The sequence below is a fragment of the Tachypleus tridentatus genome, chromosome 4 (assembly GCF_004210375.1).
Source record: "Tachypleus tridentatus isolate NWPU-2018 chromosome 4, ASM421037v1, whole genome shotgun sequence".
NCBI classification, from domain to species: Eukaryota; Metazoa; Arthropoda; class Merostomata; order Xiphosura; family Limulidae; genus Tachypleus; species Tachypleus tridentatus.
In genome coordinates, this window is record NC_134828.1 from 94,375,694 (window position 1) to 94,401,484 (window position 25,791).

The 25,791-nt window shown below is 33.3% G+C and overlaps 1 protein-coding gene across 1 annotated transcript in view; it reads right to left on the reverse strand.

Moving 5' to 3' along the window:
- LOC143249709 (lachesin-like) overlaps positions 1-25,791 on the reverse strand; it is a 109,659-nt gene that overhangs the window by 16,164 nt on the left and 67,704 nt on the right. Inside the window, exons 3-6 of the mRNA XM_076500021.1 lie at positions 18,132-18,339; positions 14,807-14,977; positions 8,511-8,639; positions 6,726-7,013 (exon numbers count right to left, since the gene is read on the reverse strand). Of these exons, the coding sequence (XP_076356136.1) occupies positions 6,726-7,013; positions 8,511-8,639; positions 14,807-14,977; positions 18,132-18,339 (796 nt within the window). The remainder of the gene's footprint in view (positions 1-6,725; positions 7,014-8,510; positions 8,640-14,806; positions 14,978-18,131; positions 18,340-25,791) is intronic.

Below are 25,791 nucleotides of genomic sequence, written 5' to 3' on the forward strand. Positions count from 1 at the left end.
GGCGAATAATCCATTAAATGTTGCTACAGCGGATCTGCCTTTTAAAGAAAGTGTGCTTGCCATTCTATTAAATTTATATCTTTAGTAACGAAGTTTGCGCGTGGTAATTAGCATCTGATTATTATATCTATTAGGGCCAGCATGGCTAAGCGTGTTAAGAAGTGTGACTCGTAATCCGAGGATCGCGAGTTCGCATCCCCGTCGCGCCAAACATGCTGGCTCTTTCAGCCGTGGGGGCGTTATAATGTAACTGCCAATCCCACTATTCGTTGATAAAAGAATAGCCCAAGAGTTGGCGGTGGGCGATGATGACTAGTTGCCTTCCCACTAGACTTACACTACTAAATTAGGGACGGCTAACGAAGATAGCCCTCGAGTAGCTTTGTGCGAAACAAACAAACAATTATTTCTGTTATATATTTTATACTGAGTTTTATTAACACACAATTACACATTTAATAGAATAATAACACAGGATGAAATAAAAAATTAGGGTAACGTTGTTTTTTTTTACTTGTTCTGTGAAAAGTTAATTTAAATTTCTTGAAAATGACAGACAACCGCGATGCAAAGTACATGTTACGAACGCCATTCTGTTGAGATTAAATTATAATCAAAATACTATGCTATTTCATGATACCAGCTAACATTAATTTATCACACAATTAAAACTAATTCGAATTGTTCAAAACAGCAACATCTAATTTGAGATAACTAGTATCTTCACTTCGATGTTTCATAGCTCTAGACCAATCTGTCATTTATCTCTTATTACAATGCAACTTATACCCCTTATACATACTTCTAACTTTCCCTAATACGAGAAGTAACGTTTAACACAATTATTACTTAATTTCTTTACTATTCGGTAACCCTGGACTTAAAACTGTTTTAAGTACATAAATAGATGTATGTACGTTTTCTTATAGCAAAGCCAGATGGGGCAATCTGCTGAGTCCACCGACACATAAATAGATTTTTACTTTTTTTTCTCATAGCTGTATTTTTACTGTAAAATGAATAGCGCTGACTCTATTGAGATTCAACAACAAAACTTTACTTTTTACTTGAAGAAAGAACACTTTTATCCATAATTTTTATTGTTTTCTTTTTAATTTCGCGCAAAGCTACACGAGGGCTATCTGCGCTAGCCGTCCCTAATTTAACAGTGTAATACGGGAGGAAAGGCAGCTAGTCATCACCACCCACCACCAACTCTGGGCTAATCTTTTACCAACGAGTAGTGGGATTGACCCTTACATTATAACGCCATCACGGCTGAAAGGGCGAGCATGTTTGGTGCGACGTGGATTCGAACCTGCGTGTCTCAGATTACGAGTCGAGTATCTTAACCACCTGGCCGTGCCGGGTCTCTATGTTTTTTAAACGTTACAATAATAATACATTTCACTCTATAATAAACAAAGAAAAACCAGAAAATTTCGGGTTTATTAAAAACATCAAAATAGAAAATAAAATGTGATTTAAATTTTAAATTGTGCAGTTTGTTCTGATATTCTTCTTCTCGCCAATCATCGACTTATACCTGGTTAATCTTAGCATTATTTTATCACTTCAGTAATAGTCACTAATCTCAATAAACCAAATAAAACTGTTGACTAGGTCAGTGTAAAATTATCGAAATGAATGCAGTTTTATATCCATAAGACAAAACGGTTTTACACAAGTTGTTAGTCTCTCAATTCTTTCAATAATAATAGTTATGAACAACAGGACATCCTCAATAGCTGCGGCTGCAATAAGCTCAATCGGTCAAGAGATGGAGCCATGAGCTAAAAGTTTGTACTTGAGAAAAAAACTCAGCGTTATTCTATGATCCGATATGCTGCAACTAAAAATATATATACCGGTATTCTATACAACATTTCACATTATTATTGCGCTGTCTTGAGGAAGTGAGATGTCCTGAAGTGTTTATAAAATACGAAAAGTTATCTAAGTTCAGCCCACAAAAACTCGAGGTTAGATTCCTCACTGCTGAGAGAAGACAGCAATCCCACTCTTTAGCCATGCGCGAAAAACAACAAATATCTGAGACTTTCATACCTATTTACGTACAAAATGAACGTACTATCATTTCATTGGGTAATCATTGGATACTAAAAACCTGTCTCATCTAAACGTATCAAATACATAATTGTCAGGAATATTATGGTATAGTTAGTGACTGATACATTTTATGCTGATGTGTAGCTTTATCGATTAAGCAAAATCGGATGAACTTTTGTCAAACAGCAAGACAGTGTCGCTTTCTGCTGAAACACGTTTTACAAGAGTAAGTGAATTACTCTGAGTGAATGACATGGGTATCAGTTAGAAAACAGACACTGGAATCATAAGCTTGAGATTAGTAAACGTTGCTGTTTATCTCTCTTCCTGCAGCCTGAGTGTTACAATTAGAGTTGGTGTTTTACTATATCAATATATGTTGCATCTAATGTTGATGTAAATAACTAACTGCAGCGACATCTGTGTATACAGATATCAATACGCAATCCTTTGTGGCTTAGAATTAAACCTGTAGAATTATATTGCTCAAATTCTGGCTTTGACAACACGACTGACTAAGCACAGAAATTGTGATTTGAATAACATACAAACAAACACTAAAAAAAAAACGACCAGATTTAATTAAATATATTTATAAATAAAGGTTAACTGGATTAACACCAATGATGTTAAGGGCAAAATAATTAGACTCTAGCGCTTTATTGAAAGCGCTTTTATGTATTAGATGTGTTATTCAGCCTTAATTCAGGTTTGTGATACATTTTGTAACAAAAACCACACATCATATGCCTGAAAATTAATAAAAGGCTAATAATGGGCAAATTCTAAACAAATACTTATTATGCGCGTATATGTGTGTGTGTATATATATATATATATATTTTGTAAAAATTAATACATTTTAATGAGCTTAGATAAGTAAAATGAATTAATTTTCACTATATATATATATATCACACATATATATATTTTTAGTGAAAATGTTAACGAACTTAACTAATAACATAAGTAAAATCACAAGGAAAGACTACATTGAAAACAGCAAATCAAACCTCTGGCTAATTATATTAGTTTTGTTATAACGCAAACAACAAGCCGAAACAAAAATGCTGCGTAAACTAAAAATATCCTAGGGTGCAAGCTACACTGTGAAATTACAAAATGTACCCAAGGTATCGGAGGTGACTGCGAAGTAGTAGGACCTACATAGCGGTGGGGATACACCGTCTATCAGTCTTAACCTCCATTTGCCAGTCTCACGTAAGAAGTAAAGAGTAGCAATAGATATAGAAGAAGAATTACAGGAGCGAGTGGTCAAGCTTCATGCTTGTATAGTTCGTTTGCTCTGCTTTCATTTAGTGTCTTTCTACCATAATAGGGTCTGGAGTGCTAACATCAAGAGGTAAGTATTCGTCTTACTTACCTCTAAATGGTAAGACCGGACTTTCTTATAATTATTTTTAGTTTAATTTCAATTAATTGTTTACTTGGGAGAGCAGTCAGTCACCTTCCCACAACTGTCTGTAGGCAGTAAAGGGTAATACAGGTGTGGGACACTGTGAGCTTGAACACCAATATCTCGCTCTCGTAATTTCTATATCTAATTCTACATCTATTGCTATTCTTTATTTCTTATGTGAGACTGGCAAATGGAGATTAAGACTGATAGACGGTGTATCCCCACCGCTATGTAGGTCCTACTACTTTGCAGGCACCTCCGATACCTTGGGTACATTTTGTAATTTCACATTGTAGCTTGCATCCTTTAACTTTTTCCATTTGATGCAGCGTTTTCGTTGTAATTTGTTTCGGATTGTTTTTACGTTACAACAAACTAATATATATATATGTAGATATGCTTGTAGGAGACTTGTTTTGAATTTCGCACAAAGCTGCTCGAGGGCTATCTGTGCTAGTCGTCCCTAAGTTAACAGTATAAGACCAGAGGGAAGGCAGCTAGTCATCACCACCCACCGCCAACTCTTGGGCTACTCTTTTACCAACGAATAGTGGGATTGATCGTCACATTATAACGCCCCCACGGCTAAAAGGGCGAGCATGTTTTGCGCGAGGGGGATGCGAACCCGCGACCCTCAGATTACGAGTCGCGCGCCTCAACACGCTTGGCCATGCCGGGCCATTGTAAGCGGTTATCTTACAAAAACGTATATCATTACTGTGTATCAATTCTCGGAACAAAACTCGAGTTTTGCCTAGAACTACTTGTGGCAAGACGGTATACACAAATATCAAAGTATTTACATTTTATTTATGTTTGTAACAGAGCACCTAATACAACTGTATTTTACTGTAAATTATAATATTTGTCACTAAGCCTTCTGAAAGTGTAATTTCGCACATGTATACACCACCATAGCAACCATTCTTCTGTTAGTTGTTACATGTTAGGAAACATTTACATATACGTAAGGAGTGCTTATTAAACCTTCCTCCTTTCATAAAAATATATTGTTTTCCATCATTTTCTTTAACATCATATTGTATGTATCGATAAGAAACGTAGGTCTTGTTAACAGTACTTAACTTTGTTTAAAAAGAATGTTCTGCTTGCTCAGACAAAAACTCTATAAAAAACGTAAAGACTATTTCCATGAAAGTGCAAAAGCTCAAACTCTGACTTTTATATATTTCTGTAATATTATTGAAACTAATGAAGATCGTTTTAAGTAAATATTATCTATAAACGTGCAGCTCAGTAGGAACTCTATATATTTTGGTTTACAATTTGAATCGTCCCACGCTAGCACAGCGGTATGTCTACGGATTTACAACGCTATAATCAGGAGTTCGATTCCCCTGGGTGGGCTCATCAGATAGACCGATGTAGCTTTGCTATAAGAAAACACACACATACAATGTTAATCTTAAGTAATTACTGTATTTAAGGCCTATTTGCTTAATATTACAGACAGTGATATATGTGTTTCTGTTAAGAACAAAATGTTTTTAGTGTTTTGTTAGTCCTAATAACAACTGTATGGTAAAATTATTAAATTCTGGTACTCAGGTCTCAAGCCTCTTCTAATCCATGTCGAATTTCATTACGTTTAAATATATGTGAACACTTCGCCTCCTCACGTGGAAATGAATTTTCTCCTTTGATGAACAAGAATACGAGAGCAGTGTTTGTTTCCTACGCTCATTGTCTCTAACACCTCAATTTTCCAGCCGCTTTTAGTGATAACTCAACAATGTTCTATAGACCCTGTTCTCTCTGACTCTCCATCTTCAACATAACACGCACACTAAAAAAGGACTATCGAAGAAGTCGTCGTTGAAAACAAAACCATTCAATTAATAGTCTGCCCAAATTACTGGATACATTTCCGGTCTACAGTTTCTTAATTGACGGTCTTTATCCCGTCATAGTAAAGCTTTTTAGGTTTAATCAGTTTCCATCAGTTGTATCCGTTGATGATGATAAAAGTGCTTTATTGAAAACTTTTGATATTTATTGAATAAGCGATACGATTTTTTTCATTTTTAAATGTCATTTGTATTTAATAACCAGTAAAATGCATTACATTCTACTTTACTAGCAGTTTTATTTTTTATCAGCTGTTATAAAAGTAAACTACAAAGCGATTATAAACAAACCGAGTTTGTTTGTTTTGAATTTCGCACAAAGCTACTCGAGGGCTATCTGCGCTAGTCGTCCCTAATTTAGCAGTGTAAGACTAGAGGAAAGGCAGCTAGTCATCACCACCCACCGCCAACTCCTGGGCTACTCTTTTACCAACGAATAATGGGATTGATCGTAACATTATAACGCCCCCACGGCTGAAAGGGCAAGCATGTTTGGTGCGACTGGGATTCGAACCCGCGACCCTCGGATTACGAGTCGAACGCCTTAACACGCTTGGCCATGCCGGGCCAAACCAAGTTTCACCAGAACAATATCGAGATTCATACATTGTATTAAAGTAACCTTAGTTTGGTTTGAATTTCGCCTAAAGCTACTCGAGGGCTATCTGCGCTAGCCGCCCCTAATTTAGCAGAGTAAGACTAGACGAAAGACAACTAGTCATCGCCACCCACCGCCAACTCTTGGGCTACTCTTTTACCAACGAATAGTAAGATTGACCGTCACGTTATAAACCTCCAGGGGTGAAAGGGCGAGCGTGTTTGGTGTAACGGGTATTCGAACACGAGACCCTCGGATTACGAGTCGAGCGCCTTAACCACCTGACCATGCCCGGCCAAATAAGCTTGTACATGATACAGTGTGTTTCACATATTATTGATCCAGAAAATATTCAATGAGATTTCTGTCCTTCACAGACAGCATAACCAGTCCATATATCAACAAAGTTTCCACAACTATTATTTGATCTGGACAGTGATCATTGATCATCGCAACACACCACAAAACAAAACGTATTTTATTACAACGATCAATTTATACGGTCGAAATTAGAGCGAGACAAAAACAAATAAAAGCAATTCTGCACTTTAATTAAGTTTCGAATATCCTTGTGCAATATATAGACTTTTCTTTATACAGTTCTCAATGTGCCTGCGATAAAAACTGTATTATTCTAGACTAAATAGTTCTTACAATATGCCATTTTAAGTATGAACTTTTCTGTTGTTATCATCTTTATATCATCCAAAGAACAAAGATTTATTTTGTTGTTGTTGTTGAACAAATATGCATATAATACAAAACTCACCGTATATACGAATGTTGCCTTCTGTGGAACCTAAGGAATTTCTGGCGTGGCACCTATAAGTTCCAAAATCGTCTGCTTGAATGTTCAAAATAATAAGTTTCATGTGAACTTTGTACGTTTTGTGTTCGTCTTTGACACGGTATTTGTGGTCACTTACAATCATGTCTCCTTTGCCAGTCTGCCAATAGTTGATTGACGACGGATACGCCTCGGTGTGACATTCCAGTGTGACGTCATTACCGATGGGTGAACCGATTAGTTGATTTGGAACCCATATCATCGGTGTAACTGTGTAAATAATAAGCAAATTTAGATGAAAAAAATCACTTATAAATTACATTTTCATAAATATAATAACATTTATCGCTAACAGTGATATTGAAGGTTACTGAAACGAAATAAGATGTTCTAAGAACTGAAGAAAAGAACAACAGAATGTTCGTACTTTAGATGATGAAAACTAATATTAAACTTTGTATTTTCTTTTCTATATTACTCGTAAAGCGTATACTTGGATATTGATATCATATATATATATAAAACTGCATGGAAACAAAATGAAAAGGCTGTTGCGGTGAAATACATAACACCATAATTGAAAATTGTCAAAATAATCTATCCAGTGGTATCAGTGGATTTATTCAAACCTTTTTTGTATTTATAGAGATGTTGTGATAACTTGTTTTTTACTGTGCTCTGGGTATCCGGATTTCAACACATGCCATTAGCATTTACTTATAATTTACATAGCTTTTAACAAATATAAAACGTTTGTTTACTGTGTAATAAAATGACACTTATTATTGGAACTAGTTATACAGAGGTTCAGTACGTTATATTAAAATATTTTTAGAGCCTCAACATTTCCTTACGGTCTACGTAACCGAGTTATGTCATGTCCCATTTGACGGCGGTATTGTTGACAATAGCTTTGCAACTTAATTTCCATTACAAAAAGCTCCAAAGCGCACCAGTCCTCCCTGACTGCTTTCCATAAGCTGTTTATTGTGCAAGAGCTATATTTTATCTGCAGCTGTTTTACCAGTTTCATCACCACACCTTTTACTTTTACAGTGGACTCATCATGGGTAACCCTGACTTGAAAGTTTTAATCTCAGATCTAAAGACATCTTCATAGTTACATGCCTTTCTCAACAGCAACCAAATTTCGGTGCTATTACCCCCCCCCTCCCCTACGTGATATCAGAATGTCAAAACATATTTCTGATATACTCCATCCCCCAAGTCGTTACATCATCATAATCTTTGGTTGTTATGTGATTCTTTAATGTGTATATTCAATTTGTTTTTAATATAACGTACTCCACAATCTGTATACAACAAACTGTAGAAACAAAAGTACATTATGCCACAGACACACACAAACATGGTTTAGAAAATCTTATTTCTAAGTTAAAATGAGAACATGTTTTCTTTATTTGTTTTACTAAAAAAACAAACATATATTTATATATATTGTACATAAGCGTTGTCAAACATGGCGTTTCTTAAGTTTATAACAGTTAATACGTTTCTAACATATGACCAAAATAAGTCGTTTCATATTAATATTTTTATGTTATGAACGTTCCCAGTGAAATCTAGATTTTGTCATAGTTTTAAAACTCTAATAATATAAAGATGGAAATAAGTTATGTGCATCACTGATAAAAGCTTACAATATAGTCAAATGTTGCCAGTTGAAATAGCTTAAAAATGATGCTTTCCTCAAGCACGTGTAAATATAGTCAATTACAATAACAACATAGTAGTCATTACTCTTACAGTGCACGTGTAGAACAACTCGTCGACTTATTGAAGGTTGTACTCCATTGGAAGCGATACACAGGTAGGCACCCATGTGTAATCTGCTAACTTTGGTCACTTTCAGAAGTTCTCCTTTATATGAGATGTCTAAGGATATGAAAACCATAAATAATACAACCAAAGCTCTTATAATAAAATCCCAGTGCCACAACTTACTGGATAACAGTACTTTAAATATTTTACTGAGAAGAAAAAGTGCATATGAACATGAATGCGTTCCCTTATAATTAATAAAAAACATTTTGCAATTTTCTTTAAACGGTATGCTATATGATACAAACTGAAGTTTCTTGTTATTATATTAGGGAATGAATGTTCTGGCATGCTGAAAGAAAATTTTAAATTCAAATTAGCAACTAAAACTATTCATCAATAGCACCATAGCGAATTATTATGCAAAGTTTACTAGAGTAAAAAGCTTGTTTGTTTTTTATTTTCGAGCAAAGCTACATGAGGGCTATCTGCGCTAGACGTCCGTAATTTAGCAGTGTAAGACTAGAGGGAAGGCAGCTAGTCGTCACCACCCACCGCCAACTCTTGGACTGCTCTTTTACCAACGAGTAGTGGGATTGACCGTCACATTATATCGCCCCCACGGCTGAAAGGGCGAGCATGTTTGTTGCGACGGGAATTCGAACACCTTAATCTACCTGGCCATGCCGGGCCGAGTAAGAAGCAGAACCTAATTAATTATTATTACTGCAGCGAAATATTAAGAATAACGAACATAAGGATATAATAAATATGGAGGTTTATTAACCACTAATAGAATAGTGGTGTAAAGTAATTGTATTCCCATTAGTGACAGAGTAACAGTGAAGAGACAGATTAAATTACTACTAACAATTGTATTCCCATTAGTGACAGAGTAACAGTGAAGAGACAGATTAAATTACTAACAGTGAAGAGTAATTAGTGACAGTAACAGTGAAAGACAGATTAATTGACAGAACAGTAACTACTAACAATTGTATTCCCATTAGAGACAGAGTAACAGAAGAGACAGATTAAATTACTACTAACAAACGGAGAAGGAAAGATGAATATTTTTTGTAAGCAGATTAATTAACTCTGAAATATAAACTTTTGTTGCTGTTGGCAAGGTGATAATTATGTTACCTCCGAGAGCAAAAAAAAAAACGAAATTATAATCACTGGAAAAAAAAAGAAACTCAAAGATGGACGTGAAGTGGAAACAATTGTTTAATCATTACAAGCAGAGAAATAATTTGATCTTAAATTTGAGTTACAACACAGACGTATGTGAAAGTATAAACATATATAGTTAATAACTAAAAAGACAAGTAAAACAGACGACTTAGTTATAACTGGCAGAGAAAAATTGTTAAAAGTTTAGTTACTACAGACACGAGATAAATAAAAAAATGAATGTTTGCTTTTTCGAGCAGAAAAATAGAAGTTTAGCAGTTATATATATTTATAACGTATCTATAACAAACACACATGTGGTTACTTCAGCTTTAAGACAAATCAAACTGGTTGTTTGCTTCTTACTGGTAGAGAAATGACAAACAATTAAACTTAGCTGTTACAGAAAAATGGACTTTAAAATATATTGTTCAACCATTACAGGAAGGAACATTAAAATACTGCTTGTGCAGTTTCTTTATTCAGTCTATAAGTAAATATCAACACGAACAGATAAACAGAGAAGATGAATGTTTATTATTTTTTATTAGTAGAAACAGGGAGTAGTAGAAATGGTAATCCAGGATAATATTCCATGAGTAAATAAAAATATCGTGTTATAGAGTGGAGGAAATATTGAACAGCACGAAAGTTTAGTTACCAAAGAGACGGACCTAATAAAAACAATAGTAGGGTTAGACTTATAATAGGGTTACAAGAGCATGGTACACGCTATAAAAGATACTTAGTTCAGACAAGTTTGGAACTAATAAAAATTGTATTTAGTAAGGAAAGAATGATGATGGAAGTTCCACTACCAGAAAGAAAGGAAGTGCATACGAAGGCTTCGTTATTTCAATAAGAAGTAATAGTTTAGTTACTAGTGATAAAAGGAAAGGTAAATATAACTTTCCTTCACTGTTGATAAAGAAAAAATAGACATGGTAGAGTACAAGTAACAATAAATATTGAAAAATATTTATTATAAATAAAGTGAGGAAAAAGAGAGTTCTGACAATAATAGAAATAAAAAGTTTACCAGCTACAAACTATAGAAATATCAAGTGAATATTTAGAAATTACGAGAACTTAAATAAACTGAAACATATAAAGACAGTTTATTGGATCGAGTAAATTATCAAAAGACAAGTGTGTGTTTTTTTTAAAGACAGGAGAAATAAAAGTTTTAACTTTATATAAAAAGAATGAATAAATAGAAAATGTTGTTTACTACAGTCAAATAAATAATAAAGTTTAGAGTAATCTTGATAAATGCATAAGAAAAGAAATGAAAAAACGTTTTTATAGAAATAAAGTTTGCAAGAATATTCCGTGATGATGAGAAAACCCACTTGTATAGAAAATATATATATGTGAAAACGGCTGGTATGGATTGCGAAAATTTTATGTAGAGGAGCGAACAACGTTTCGACCTTTTCGTTCATCATCAGGTTTACAAAGAAAGAAAGAGGTAACTGACCGATAGCTGACCACATGTTTGAAGGGGGTCGTGTAATTGAGTGTAGAAGTGTAGAGGGCGTGCTTAGATTAAAAGAACACAAAAAGTCACCTTTTCATGTTTTCGAACACTGCAAATCAAATAAACACAACATAACCATAAAAAACACCCAAATACTATATAAAGAAACAAACATAAACAAACGAAAAATTAAAGAAGCCTTATTTATACAACAATTCAAGCCCAAACTAAACCAATACAAAGGAACACCTTTATTCCTATGTTAATAAATATATTTAACATCTAAGCACGCCCTCTACATTCCTACACTCAATTACACAACCCCTTCAAACATGTTGTAAGCTATCAGTCAGTTACTATTTTCTCTCTTTGTGAACTTAACGATGACCGAAATATATCGAAACGTTGTTCGCTCATCTACATAAAATTTTGGCAACCCATACCAGCTGTTTTTACATGTACAAAATTTGCAAGAATAACTAATAGTTACTAGCATCAGAATGTAATACAATATTAAAGTTTATTTTCCAGAAACACGTGAATATTAAACAGTAATTTTCATTTATATCAGACTAAAGAAGTAAATATGAAAATATAGTATTATCTACATAGAAATAATTAGTAAATACTAAAAGTGTGTTTAGTACAGATCGGTGACTAATAAAACACAGTTGGCTTAGATGAAAGAGTAGCAAATATGGGTGTTTTATTATTTTAATTATAGGAACTATTAAGGCAAAAGTTTAGTTACAAAAGACAAAGAACTAAAACAGAATATATGCTTCATTACTGTACAGAATAAACAACTTGAATATATAATCTATAGAGATATAATAATAACAAACGAATATCTTTAGGTGGACTCCAGTTTATACATTTTGTTGTTGTTTTTATCTTTTGGCTTTCATTAAAATGTTTATGAGAAACAGAGAAACTAAGTGTGAATTTACCGACGTTAATAGTTTCGTATTTCTGTGGAGAAAGAAACACAAAAGTTATATAGTTCTTAAGTTCATCTGAGTCGCCCCCTACAGAGTGCAATAAAAATATTGTTTTTCTATTTTTATGATCCATTTGGTTATTTCAAAATGCAAAAGAGTTTTTACCTTTAATTTCTTACAAGCTAGACTGACTGTAAAACTTGAACTAAGATGAATACAGTAAAATCGAGCAAGAGAACGGTATTAATAAGACACGAGAGTTAACTCTTTGGAAAAATCTGAATAGTTCGTCAGAGAAAAGGATCTGTAACATATAAACATCAACGTATAGAGCTTGGGATAATGTAGATTATGTAGCCGTTCAACTAATTTTGCGAAAGCAGATATACATTGTGTGTGTGTATATATATATCTTTACAAAACGTGCACCCTCCTATCAACTAATCATGTTTATGAGTTGAAACTTGAGAGATTTCGTTCATAACTGTAAACATTACGCAGCTAGGGAATTCTCGTCCGAAATATATTAACTTATAAACTAAGTCTGAGAACAGTTCATACTAAAATATAAGTTTGATTTCAATCACAGTAAGAGTTATCTAGATGCTTTCTAATGAAAACGGCTTTGTCTTCTAGCACTTATAAACATCCTTTAAAACAGCTGATCTATTATCTGAAATCAAAATTATGATTACCAAATGGGATTCTGAGATGGCTAATGTATTCCTAAGGTTTACTCGAGTAAAGATTCGTTAATATGACTATGAAAACTAAATTGAAACCATTGTATGACATTTCTACAGGTTCTTAATGAAGAGACGCTTTAGCAGTTTGACATGTCTTCTCCAAACTTTAGCAAATGGATGAATGACAGTGTTCACAGTTAATAATTACACACAAACTAAAACATAATTTAAACAACGATGTTTCTTATGGACTCATTCTGATAATGTCCCTAAAGAAATAAAAGTTGAACTTTGTGCATTTTGAATATATCTGCAAATAGTACATGAAATATCCAAACACATTCTTGTATAAAAATCCAAAAAAAGAAAATAATGTTCTGTTCAAATATAATTCGATCTTTTGTTTATATCCAATAAAATATCACTGTGCCTGTTTCGTCCGTCTTGTTCCCTTTATTGACTGTAATATGTTCACTACATTTTTCCATGTTTTGCTGAAACTAATCATAATAAAATAGTTTTGAACTCTGACACACACAATTACCTTCATAAAGTTTACACTGGAACATAAAACAACGAGTAATTTTACTTATTAAATATTTATTGCTCGTGAGATTAAAACTAGTATTTTTTATAAACTTACCCATACTGTTACTTAATTACCATGTATTAAAATTTATAACTCAAAAGCAAATGTATGTAAAAAATGCAGTTTGACAAAAAAACATACATCTTTCCACATACGTTTAACTGTTGAAGTTCCACTTTAAGGATTCTACTTTAGGTACCGTAATGACTTTCCTATAGCTAATGTGAACAAAACACCTTTTACCTTATTTTCAAAGCCATCGTGTTCGTGATTAAATCACTAAAGAGAAACTAGAAAACAGTTTAAGTTGTTACTTTAAGAACACTGTCCGAAAACCCAACAGTTTGTCTATAAACCATCATTCACTTTCCCAAGTTTTAGCATAAACAAATTACGCCAACCAACACCTGAGCCATTTCATCAAAAGCACTTACCCAAGAATATAACATAATTAATAAACATTGAAATTTCTGAAGTTGTCTTTGTAAAATAACTCCATCTTTAACAATGTCCTTCATGTTACTGAACAAGCTGTAAAATAACTCCATCTTTAACAATGTCCTTCATGTTACTAAACAAGCTGTAAAATAACTCCATCTTTAACAATGTCCTTCATGTTACTGAACAAGCTGTAAAATAACTCCATCTTTAACAATGTCCTTCATGTTACTAAACAAGCTGTAAAATAACTCCATCTTTAACAATGTCCTTCATGTTACTGAACAAGTTGTAAAATAACTCCATCTTTAACAATGTCCTTCATGTTACTGAACAAACTGTAAAATAGCTCCATCTTTAACAATGTCCTTCATGTTACTGAACAAGCTGTAAAATAACTCCATCTTTAACAATGTCCTTCATGTTACTGAACAAGCTGTAAAATAATTCCATCTTTAACAATGTCCTTCATGTTACTGTCCAAGTTGTAAAATACTCCATCTTTAACAATGTCTTTCATGTTACTGGCCAAGTTTTTTTTTGTTTACTCTTCCAAGATATTTTAATTGACTCATGTTTAGTCTATTAATTCATAATAAGTTTGATGAACTTGTCGACTTAAACTCCTATGTGTGTCACGTGTGAACAATGTTATGGATGCAACTGAATTGCGAGAAGCTTGTTCTACCTCGGTAATAAAACAGATTTTGTTCAGCCAGTGACTTAACCTTTCCTTTCAATAACAATATGTTTGATACATACTGAAAGGTATATTTATGGTGTTTAAATATTTTAATCACTATTAATATCAATACTGCTACGGAAAAAAGTAAGGCCTATATAAGTATTTCAATTTCCATTTTGGAATTTATGCTACACTTACATGTTAAAAGTCATTTTGCAAACAGTGTCATCAATATAAATTATAGCATCATTACATTAGAAACTGTTTGTAATAAATATTTACTTACCTTGGTCAAGATCGTTTTGCCAGAGACCTACAGATATAGGCTGACCATCTTCTCTCTTCCACGTAATCTCGGGAAAAGGATACCCTTTAGCCCGGCATTTCATTGTGACGTTTGAGCCTTCACGTGCCAAAACGTCAGTATCACTCTCGGCGTCAATGATTACCGGTGGTACTGAAGGAAAAAAAAAAGAATAGACAGTTAATACGTTGGACAGGATGTGGCATCATCGATGAGGACAATATGCTGCGCTGAATAAACAAGGAGGTTCAGATGCAATCAATTCAGGTCGTGGTTGGCTGTAAGGCTTGGAACGTCGTTAAGACATGACCTAAAGGAAACTCTTATGCTTCCAGTTCTTCTTTAGTCTCGTTTTCAGTGCCAACTTTCCTTAAAATGCTGCTACAACGTCACACAAATTGTTCTTTGGAACAGTCTAATCCTTGAAGTAAACACACGTTTACATCTTTGTCGAAAGTCCTCCAATTCAAATAGGATCAAATCGTTGAAAATAAGATTTTTTTTGGAAAATTTTACACGTTCCTTGGTTTATCATCAGAGATATCTACTTATATATTCCATATATTTATTTTTTTACCAGAGCAATCGACAAAGGTTTTGCTTAACGAGAAAGCACAAACAGAAAAAAATATATGTGAAACCAGAAGAAAAAATAACCTTGGATTTGAAATAAGAATCATTATAAGAAAGCTTGGAATTTTCGTTTCTTTGTTTGTTTGTTTTGAGCGTGATGAAAGGATAGATTGTTTGTCCTGACACGTCTATAAAATAATTTACAAACACTGTAGGTTAACAGGAGAACAAAAGGCGTTTCTATGTAGGAATTTGTGTTTCATAGCGTATGAAATTTATAAAAGGTTTGGTTTATTGGGAACATCATGTAAGGACTATCTGTTATCCCTAATTTGGCAGTAAAAGATTAGAGGGAAGGCAGCTAGTCATCATCACCCACCACCAACTCTTGGGCTACTCCTTTACCAACGAACACTGGGATTGACCACATATTACAACACGCAAAATGTGGAAAAGACAAGAAAATTTGGGATTCAAACCATCGACCCTCAGATTGAGAGTTCTAACCACCCGGCCACGCCAGGCCTTGATTAGAGGAGAGAGTCGTTTTCCTTTTCGAAAAAAAATTAAAATCACTTTACGGAATTTCTTGTCAAAAATCAGTTTGTTATAAAAAGAACCATCATTACTTTATGCGATTTTTTCAAGAAAAAGTATTTTTAGTTACAATAAGAATAAAAACAAATCTTACTTCCGCCAAAAAGCTAACATATTTGAATGTTACAGATAATTTAATATTTTCAAAACTATACTTATAAGTCTTGAAAGCACGGTCTTGTAACTGTAGATAAATATAAATGGGTAGAAAGGAAAAATGCAGCAAGTATTTCCTTCATTCATCGTTTTTCTTTTTCAGAATTCTCTTCAAAAATTTAAATAAAAAAAGGCAGGTTTCATGTCCTAAAGAGGGCCCCGTCTATCATCTTAGTTAAAGGATTTATATCAGCATGAAAGTATTGCAGTACGAAAATATTTGAGTCTCCGCCAATATATCACCATCGTGCATGACTACAGATATATCACACTAGACAGCTCAGTAAGGTACATTCGCCATTCGATTTCCAGGTGAATGCTTAAAGGTATAGCAGAACTTAATGGCTTACGCTTCTAAACGACGTAAAACGTCACTAGAGAATATGAAAGTCTTTCTACGGCTCTCAAAAACTCTCTCTTTTATTGTAATTTATTTCTAGAATAAGAATTACGTTCGTAGGTTATTGGGTACTCCTATTGTGGACGTTGGATAGTTTAAGAAATATTGTTCTTTATTTATCTTCTCGAAAGAAAGAGACACAATGAATATTTCTTTAGTCGAGTTTTCTGGGGACATAAGGAATTCTATTATTGGGGAATTGAAGGAAAATTTTTAACAAATGTTGAAACATTATGTTTATCGCCTCAAACATCTTATAGATTTTTATATATCCACAGATATAAGTATATAGATAGATAGATGCATACATACATACATAAAAACCGAATTAATCATGTATATATTTCTGAAACAATCGACCTATAGGTTTTCATGCATAACAGATCTTTATTTAAGAATTTCTCGAAATCAGATACGATAATTTAATAAACAAGAAGTTTAAAATACTTTTCTCACTGGTTAACATATTCTCATCACAAATACGTCAAAAGTGATGATTTTGGCTACTAACCAATAATTGTAATTGTGGTCTTACAGTATAATAATTTTCATTTCAATGACATCTCTCTGAGTCGATATGGGTAATAGCCAATCTAATGGATACATAATTAGTTTGCACACAATTGTTTCAGGTCGTTTGTTCTTTTATCAGAAACAAACATGCGGATAGTTCTGGCTAATAACAATTTTTTATTAATGAATGTTAGAGCATTTATACAACTTACAATTTAACAATACATTAATTTTGGTTAGTAGCGTTTATCTGGCTTTTTGTTCCTTGGTGAATAACAAACTAAACCTGATTCCAACGCGCTTGCTACAATGTGTAATCAGCAAGGAGAATTATAGAACCTTTATTAATGTTTAGCTGCAGCTTACCAAGAACCCTTAGCTAACCAAATTGTCAATTAACAGTGCCAATTATGAACTAACTGTACTTCCCCGAAAGTATTCTATTCCAAGAGTGAATAAAACCAAAATTAAGAATAACACGTAGTTTTTTTATGAAGTTCATATCTCATACAGTGTTGTAGTTTACTGAGTGCATAATTCTTCTCGTGATTTATGACATGCGACCACTTTACTGATTAATTGACAGACAACACACTACTGTAAAGCGGTGTAAATAGTTAAAACAGATGGCCCCTCCAGGAGGCTTTCAATAACATTTCAATAATGATAAATATAATGCGTTATTAACACTTTACTTCTTTAGTGATTAGAAAGTTACTAGAAACTTTCATAGTAGCTTCAATAACACTATATCAACTAATATTGTTCAATATCGAATAATTACGTATAAATACCCTTTTGCAGAAGCGGTGTCAATAACACCATTTTAACTTATATTGTTCAATATCTTATAAAATATAAATACCTTTTTTCATAACGGCTTCAATAACACCGTATTAACTAATATTGCTCAATATCTGATAACAACGCATAAATACAATTTTTCATAATAGCTTCAATAACACTATATTAACTAATATTGTTCGATATCTTATAATAATGTCCAGATACCCTTTTCCATAGTAGCTTCAATAACACTATATTAACTAATATTGTTCATTAACTTACCAACAACGTCTAGATACCCGACTTGACTTTTCATAGGAAATGTATTTATCTGACACATGTAGCCTCCCCTGTCGGACTCCTGGACGTTCTTGATGTGTAGAATCCAGTTTCTCCGGTCTCCATGGCTCAGATCTATTCTATAATTTCCGGTTATGACGTTATGACGAATAGTCAGAATGGTTTTACTTTCAACTCTTAACCAGGCTACCTGCATGATTTAATAAAAAGATTTCAACTCTTAACCAGACTACCTGCATGATTTAATAAAAAGATTTCAACTCTTAACCAGACTACCTGCATGATTTAATAAAAAGGTTTCAACTCTTAACCAGACTACCTGCATGATTTAATAAAAAGATTTCAACTCTTAACCAGACTACCTAAATGATTTAATAAAACGATTTCAACGCTTAACCAGACAACGTGCATGATTTAATAAAAAGGATTTCAACTCTTAATCAAACTACCTGCATGATTTAATTTAAAAATTCAACTCTTAACCAGACTACCTGAATGATTTAATAAAAATATTTCAACTCTTAATCAGACTACCTGCATGATTTAATAAAAAGGTTTCAACTCAAGTATAGCATTACTGATCAATACATTAATGATACAAAAATCCTTTTATATCCAAGAAACTACTTTGAATGATTTTTTGTTTGTTTGTGAATCTCGCTCAAATCTACATGAGGGCTATCTGCGCTAGCTGTCCTTAATTTAGCAGTGTAAGACCAGAGGGAAGGCAGCTAGTCATCACCACCCACCGCAAATTCTTGGGCTGCTCTTTTAGCAACGAATAGTAGGATTGACCGTTACATAATAACGACGCCACAGCTGAAAGGGCGATCATATTTGGTGTGACGGAGTTTCGAACCCGCGACCCTCAGATTATGAGTCAAGCGTCTTAACCACCTTGTCAGGTACGGAAGAAACTTCCCCATATTTTATATGGAAGTTCGTTGGGTTCATGGAGAAAACGAGATAATTTGCGGTTAGACTTCTGCATTTTGTAACTGTTAATGGTGTTTTTTTACGATTACATATATGGCAGAAAATTTTCATGTTTTAATTTAACCTTTGATTATAGGCCAAGCGCGTAAGGCGTGCGCCTCGTGATCCGAGAGTCGCGGGTTTGCGCCCACGTCGCGCTAAACATGCTCGCCCTCCCAGCCGTGGGGGTGTATAAAGTTACGGTCAATCTCACTATTCGTTGGTAAAAGAGTAGCCCAAGAGTTGGCGGTGAGTGGTGATGACTAGCTGCCTTCCCTCTAATCTTACACTGCAAAATTAGGGACGGCTAGCACAGACAGCCCTCGAGTAGCTTTGTGCAAAATTCAAAAACAACAACAACCTTTGATTATTCATGAATTTACATAACTTTCGTCCAGAAGACTGGTACTCCAAGTTGTAAGAAATACAATTTTATTTTCGATTTTCATCTCCAGTCTAGAATTTAAAAATTCTTAACTTTAGTCATTACATTTTCTGTCTCTCTTTTTGTGTTTATTCTGGATAGCCAAGAAACTTGGTATATTTGAACAAATTTAATCGAATAATTGGAGCAAAACTCATTTATAAGTCTCACAGTTTTATCTTATAGTTTGGAAACGCTTGTTTATTGTTATTGATGTGTTTTATTTTGCTATTTTCTGAAACTCACGGCTACATTCTGAAAATTAAGAATATTTATAATGAGTTTTCTTTTTAATATCTTCTTAGATAACAAAACTTGTTTCAAGATACAAACTGTAGCTGTGATAATTCGGGCAAGAGAGAGATTAGTTGTGTTTGGACCTAATTACTTGATTCATTTTTATTTAAAAAATATTATTAAAACAACATATTTATGTTATAACGTTAAGTTATCGTTTCAATCGATAAAACTTTTACGCGAACTGTTTTATTTGTCTTGCTTTTGTTTTCCAGTTTAAAGTTTTGTTATAAATATCATCCTGATAAGTTTATAAAGAAATTTATATTTCCTCTAAGCTACATAGAAAGAGAACTGTGTCCTCAGACCTGAGGGCTTCATTTTAAAGATTAAATATGCTAAAACGTATTACTAAACACGAAATACCATTTAGTATAATATAAGGTCGATTAACCAGAACTCTAGTTTTAAGAAATTTGAAGAACTATATATATATATATCTTCGCCTGAGAAAATAAATGTGTTCGTGAATTATCTACTATAAATTTGTTTAAAACTATGTTAATTCAAGGTATACAGTCTGCACTAATAAGCTATTTGTAATTCAAGATATAAACAGTCTGCAGTAATAAGCTATTTATAATTCAAGATATATACAGTCTGCAGTAATAAGCTATTTGTAATTCAAGATATATACAGTCTGTAGTAATAAGCTATTTGTAATTCAAGATATATACAGCCTGCAGTAATGAGCTATTTGTGATTCAAGATATATACAGTCTGCAGTAATAAGCTATTTGTAATTCAAGATATAAACAGCCTGCAGTAATGAGCTATTTGTGATTCAAGATATATACAGTCTGCAGTAATAAGCTATTTGTAATTCAAGATATATACAGTCTGCAGTAATAAGCTATTTGTAATTCAAGATATATACAGTCTGCAGTAATAAGCTATTTGTAATTCAAGATATATACAGTCTGCAGTAATAAGATATTTGTAATTCAAGATATATACAGTCTGCAGTAATAAGCTATTTGTAATTCAAGATATAAACAGCCTGCAGTAATGAGCTATTTGTGATTCAAGATATATACAGTCTGCAGTAATAAGCTATTTGTAATTCAAGATATATACAGTCTGCAGTAATAAGCTATTTGTGATTCAAGATATATACAGTCTGCAGTAATAAGCTATTTGTAATTCAAGATATACACAGTCTGCAGTAATAAGATATTTGAATGGATTTTAGCATATTCCTGGCGTATTAACAACATTTTTACTAACACACAAAACTGGTGTTGTTGGTTTTTTCATCATGTAATTCGTTATTTATAGTTTATATATATATATATTTAATTTGAACCCATAACAAAACAGATCTATCTCGATGTTTTCTGCGATTAAAAGCTTTGGTAATAACTCATCTCAATATCGAACCTTTGGCTACGTCATACTACCAATGAAAGATTAAACTTATTTTTTTCTGATTTTTTTCTGTTATTGCTTTGCATAAGCGTAGCATTCTGGTTTCGCTTTGTAAGAATGAGTTGTCTCAGGATTTTCCAGTTTTCTTTTATTCGGTGTCAGACTTCAAAGTTTTTCTTGCTGAACCAGAAAGACGGACAAGCTTAAAGATGAAATTAAATTGGATAACATATTGAAGTTTGTGATGAAGCCAAATAGAAAGATGCTATTTGTTAGACAACAGACAAAATTGAAGTTTAGAAATTAAATATACTTATAGATAGAGCACAGTCGGTTATTAAAACCACCGTTAGGGACGTATTTTAATATGACATTGTTCCTAGTAGTTATAATAGTAGTTACACAGAAAATAAAGTGAGTTTCAGTGGTAGTTAAGTAGTTATAATAGTAGTTATACAGACAATAAAGTGAGTTCCAGTGGTAGCTAAGTAGTTATAATAGTAGTTATACAGACAATAAAGTGAGTTTCAGTGGTAGCTAAGTAGTTATAATAGTAGTTATACAGACAATAAAGTGAGTTTCAGTGGCAGCTTAGTAGTTATAATAGTAGTTATACAGACAATAAAGTGAGTTTCAGTGGTAGTTAAGTAGTTATAATAGTAGTTATACAGACAATAAAGTGAGTTTCAGTGGTAGTTAAGTAGTTATAATAGTAGTTATACAGACAATAAAGTGAGTTTCAGTGGTTGTTAAGTAGTTATAATAGTAGTTATACAGACAATAAAGTGAGTTTCAGTGGTAGTTAAGTAGTTATAATAGTAGTTATACAGACAATAAAGTGAGTTTCAGTGGTAGCTAAGTAGTTATAATAGTAGTTATACAGACAATAAAGTGAGTTTCAGTGGTAGTTAAGTTGTTATAATAGTATTTATACAGACAATAAAGTGAGTTTCAGTGGTAGTTAAGTAGTTATAATAGTAGTTATACAGACAATAAAGTGAGTTTCAGTGGTAGTTAAGTAGTTATAATAGTAGTTATACAGACAATAAAGTGAGTTTCAATGGTAGCTTAGTAGTTATACAGACAATAAAGTGAGTTTCAGTGGTAGCTTAGTAGTTATACAGACAATAATGTGAGTTTCACTGGTAGCTTAGTAGTTATACAGACAATAAAGTGAGTTTCAGTGGTAGCTTAGTAGTTATACAGACAATAATGTGAGTTTCACTGGTAGCTTAGTAGTTATACAGACAATAAAGTGAGTTTCAGTGGTAGCTTAGTAGTTATACAGACAATAATGTGAGTTTCACTGGTAGCTTAGTAGTTATACAGACAATAATGTGAGTTTCAGTAGTAGCTCTTTCATTTTCAGAAACACTAACTTAATGACTATTTTGAACTGTGTACGTACCATTTAATTACTGAATGTTAATGTTGGTAAGATGACATGAAAATTTGAGTAAATAATAGTTAACCTCCAACTGTTACTTCAAGTTATTACAACCTCAGTTCTGCACTTTATAGGAAACAAGTAAACTCGAATTACTTATCTGTGATTTGTTTACCATTCTACCAACTGAATACGGGGAGCATAAGATCACACGGTTGTAAAAAACATCTTTATTTAATATAATATTTGGTTTTAACATTGTATATAGTGATGTATCTTTTAAGATGTCAATATCCATGAACTGCACGTATAGAACAATTTGTTTTCGGACTATCTGCTTTTTTTCAGCCGGAATTGGTGAGCACCGAACATTATTTTCTGTCGAAAATACGAGAGTAAAGAAACACCGACAAGGTAAAAAAGTATTAATTTTTACATAAAGAGCGTTAAAATGGGCTGGTTAACTGGTTGGCGGCTAAGATGTAAGTTCGTAAACTCAAGAGTTGTAGTGACAGTCATTAAAACAATTTTTGGTTTTAGCAGTTTTGATAAGTATAGAATTTGTCATTCGGTGTTAGCTATCTTTGAAGGTGTCACATCAGTGATAAGTATAGAATTTGTCATTCGGTGTTAGCTATCTTTGAAGATATCACATCAGTGATAAGTATAGAATTTGTCATTTGGTGTTAGCTATCTTTGAAGGTATCACATCAGTGGTAAGTATAGAATTTGTCATTCGGTGTTAGCTATCTTTGAAGGTATCACATCAGTGGTAACTATAGAATTTGTCATTCGGTGTTAGCTATCTTTGAAGATATCACATCAGTGATAAGTATAGAATTTGTCATTCGGTGTTAGCTATCTCTGAAGGTGTCACATCAGTGGTAACTATAGAATTTGTCATTCGGTGTTAGCTATCTTTGAAGATATCACATCAGTGATAAGTATAGAATTTGTCATTCGGTGTTAGCTATCTTTGAAGATATCACATCAGTGGTAAGTACAGAATTTGTCATTCGGTGTTAGCTATCTTTGAAGATATCACATCAGTGATAAGTATAGAATTTGTCATTCGGTGTTAGCTATCTTTGAAGGTATCACATCAGTGGTAAGTATAGAATTTGTCATTCGGTGTTAGCTATCTCTGAAGGTGTCACATCAGTGGTAAGTATAGAATTTGTCATTCGGTGTTAGCTATCTTTGAAGGTATCACATCAGTGGTAAGTATAGAATTTGTCATTCGGTGTTAGCTATCTTTGAAGGTATCACATCAGTGGTAACTATAGAATTTGTCATTCGGTGTTAGCTATCTTTGAAGATATCACATCAGTGATAAGTATAGAATTTCTCATTCGGTGTTAGCTATCTCTGAAGGTGTCACATCAGTGGTAAGTATAGAATTTGTCATTCGGTGTTAGCTATCTTTGAAGGTATCACATCAGTGGTAAGTATAGAATTTGTCATTCGGTGTTAGCTATCTTTGAAGATATCACATCAGTGGTAAGTATAGAATTTGTCATTCGGTTTTAGCTATCTTTGAAGGTATCACATCAGTGGTAAGTATAGAATTTGTCATTCGGTGTTAGCTATCTTTGAAGGTATCATATCAGTGGTAACTATAGAATTTGTCATTCGGCGTTAGCTATCCTTGAAAGTATCACATCAGTGGTAACTATAGAATTTGTCATTCGGTGTTAGCTATCTTTGAAGATATCACATCAGTGATAAGTATAGAATTTGTCATTCGGTGTTAGCTATCTCTGAAGGTGTCACATCAGTGGTAACTATAGAATTTGTCATTCGGTGTTAGCTATCTTTGAAGATATCACATCAGTGATAAGTATAGAATTTGTCATTCGGTGTTAGCTATCTTTGAAGATATCACATCAGTGGTAAGTATAGAATTTGTCATTCGGTTTTAGCTATCTTTGAAGATATCACATCAGTGATAAGTATAGAATTTGTCATTCGGTGTTAGCTATCTTTGAAGGTATCACATCAGTGGTAAGTATAGAATTTGTCATTCGGTGTTAGCTATCTCTGAAGGTGTCACATCAGTGGTAAGTATAGAATTTGTCATTCGGTGTTAGCTATCTTTGAAGGTATCACATCAGTGGTAAGTATAGAATTTGTCATTCGGTGTTAGCTATCTTTGAAGGTATCACATCAGTGGTAACTATAGAATTTGTCATTCGGTGTTAGCTATCTTTGAAGATATCACATCAGTGATAAGTATAGAATTTGTCATTCGGTGTTAGCTATCTCTGAAAGTGTCACATCAGTGGTAAGTATAGAATTTGTCATTCGGTGTTAGCTATCTTTGAAGGTATCACATCAGTGGTAAGTATAGAATTTGTCATTCGGTGTTAGCTATCTTTGAAGGTATCACATCAGTGGTAACTATAGAATTTGTCATTCGGTGTTAGCTATCTTTGAAGATATCACATCAGTGGTAAGTATAGAATTTGTCATTCGGTTTTAGCTATCTTTGAAGGTATCACATCAGTGGTAAGTATAGAATTTGTCATTCGGTGTTAGCTATCTTTGAAGGTATCATATCAGTGGTAACTATAGAATTTGTCATTCGGCGTTAGCTATCTTTGAAGGTATCACATCAGTGGTAACTATAGAATTTGTCATTCGGTGTTAGCTATCTTTGAAGATATCACATCAGTGATAAGTATAGAATTTGTCATTCGGTGTTAGCTATCTCTGAAGGTGTCACATCAGTGGTAACTATAGAATTTGTCATTCGGTGTTAGCTATCTTTGAAGATATCACATCAGTGATAAGTATAGAATTTGTCATTCGGTGTTAGCTATCTTTGAAGATATCACATCAGTGGTAAGTATAGAATTTGTCATTCGGTTTTAGCTATCTTTGAAGATATCACATCAGTGAAAAGTATAGAATTTGTCATTCGGTGTTAGCTATCTTTGAAGGTATCACATCAGTGGTAAGTATAGAATTTGTCATTCGGTGTTAGCTATCTCTGAAGGTGTCACATCAGTGGTAAGTATAGAATTTGTCATTCGGTGTTAGCTATCTTTGAAGGTATCACATCAGTGGTAAGTATAGAATTTGTCATTCGGTGTTAGCTATCTTTGAAGGTATCACATCAGTGGTAACTATAGAATTTGTCATTCGGTGTTAGCTATCTTTGAAGATATCACATCAGTGATAAGTATAGA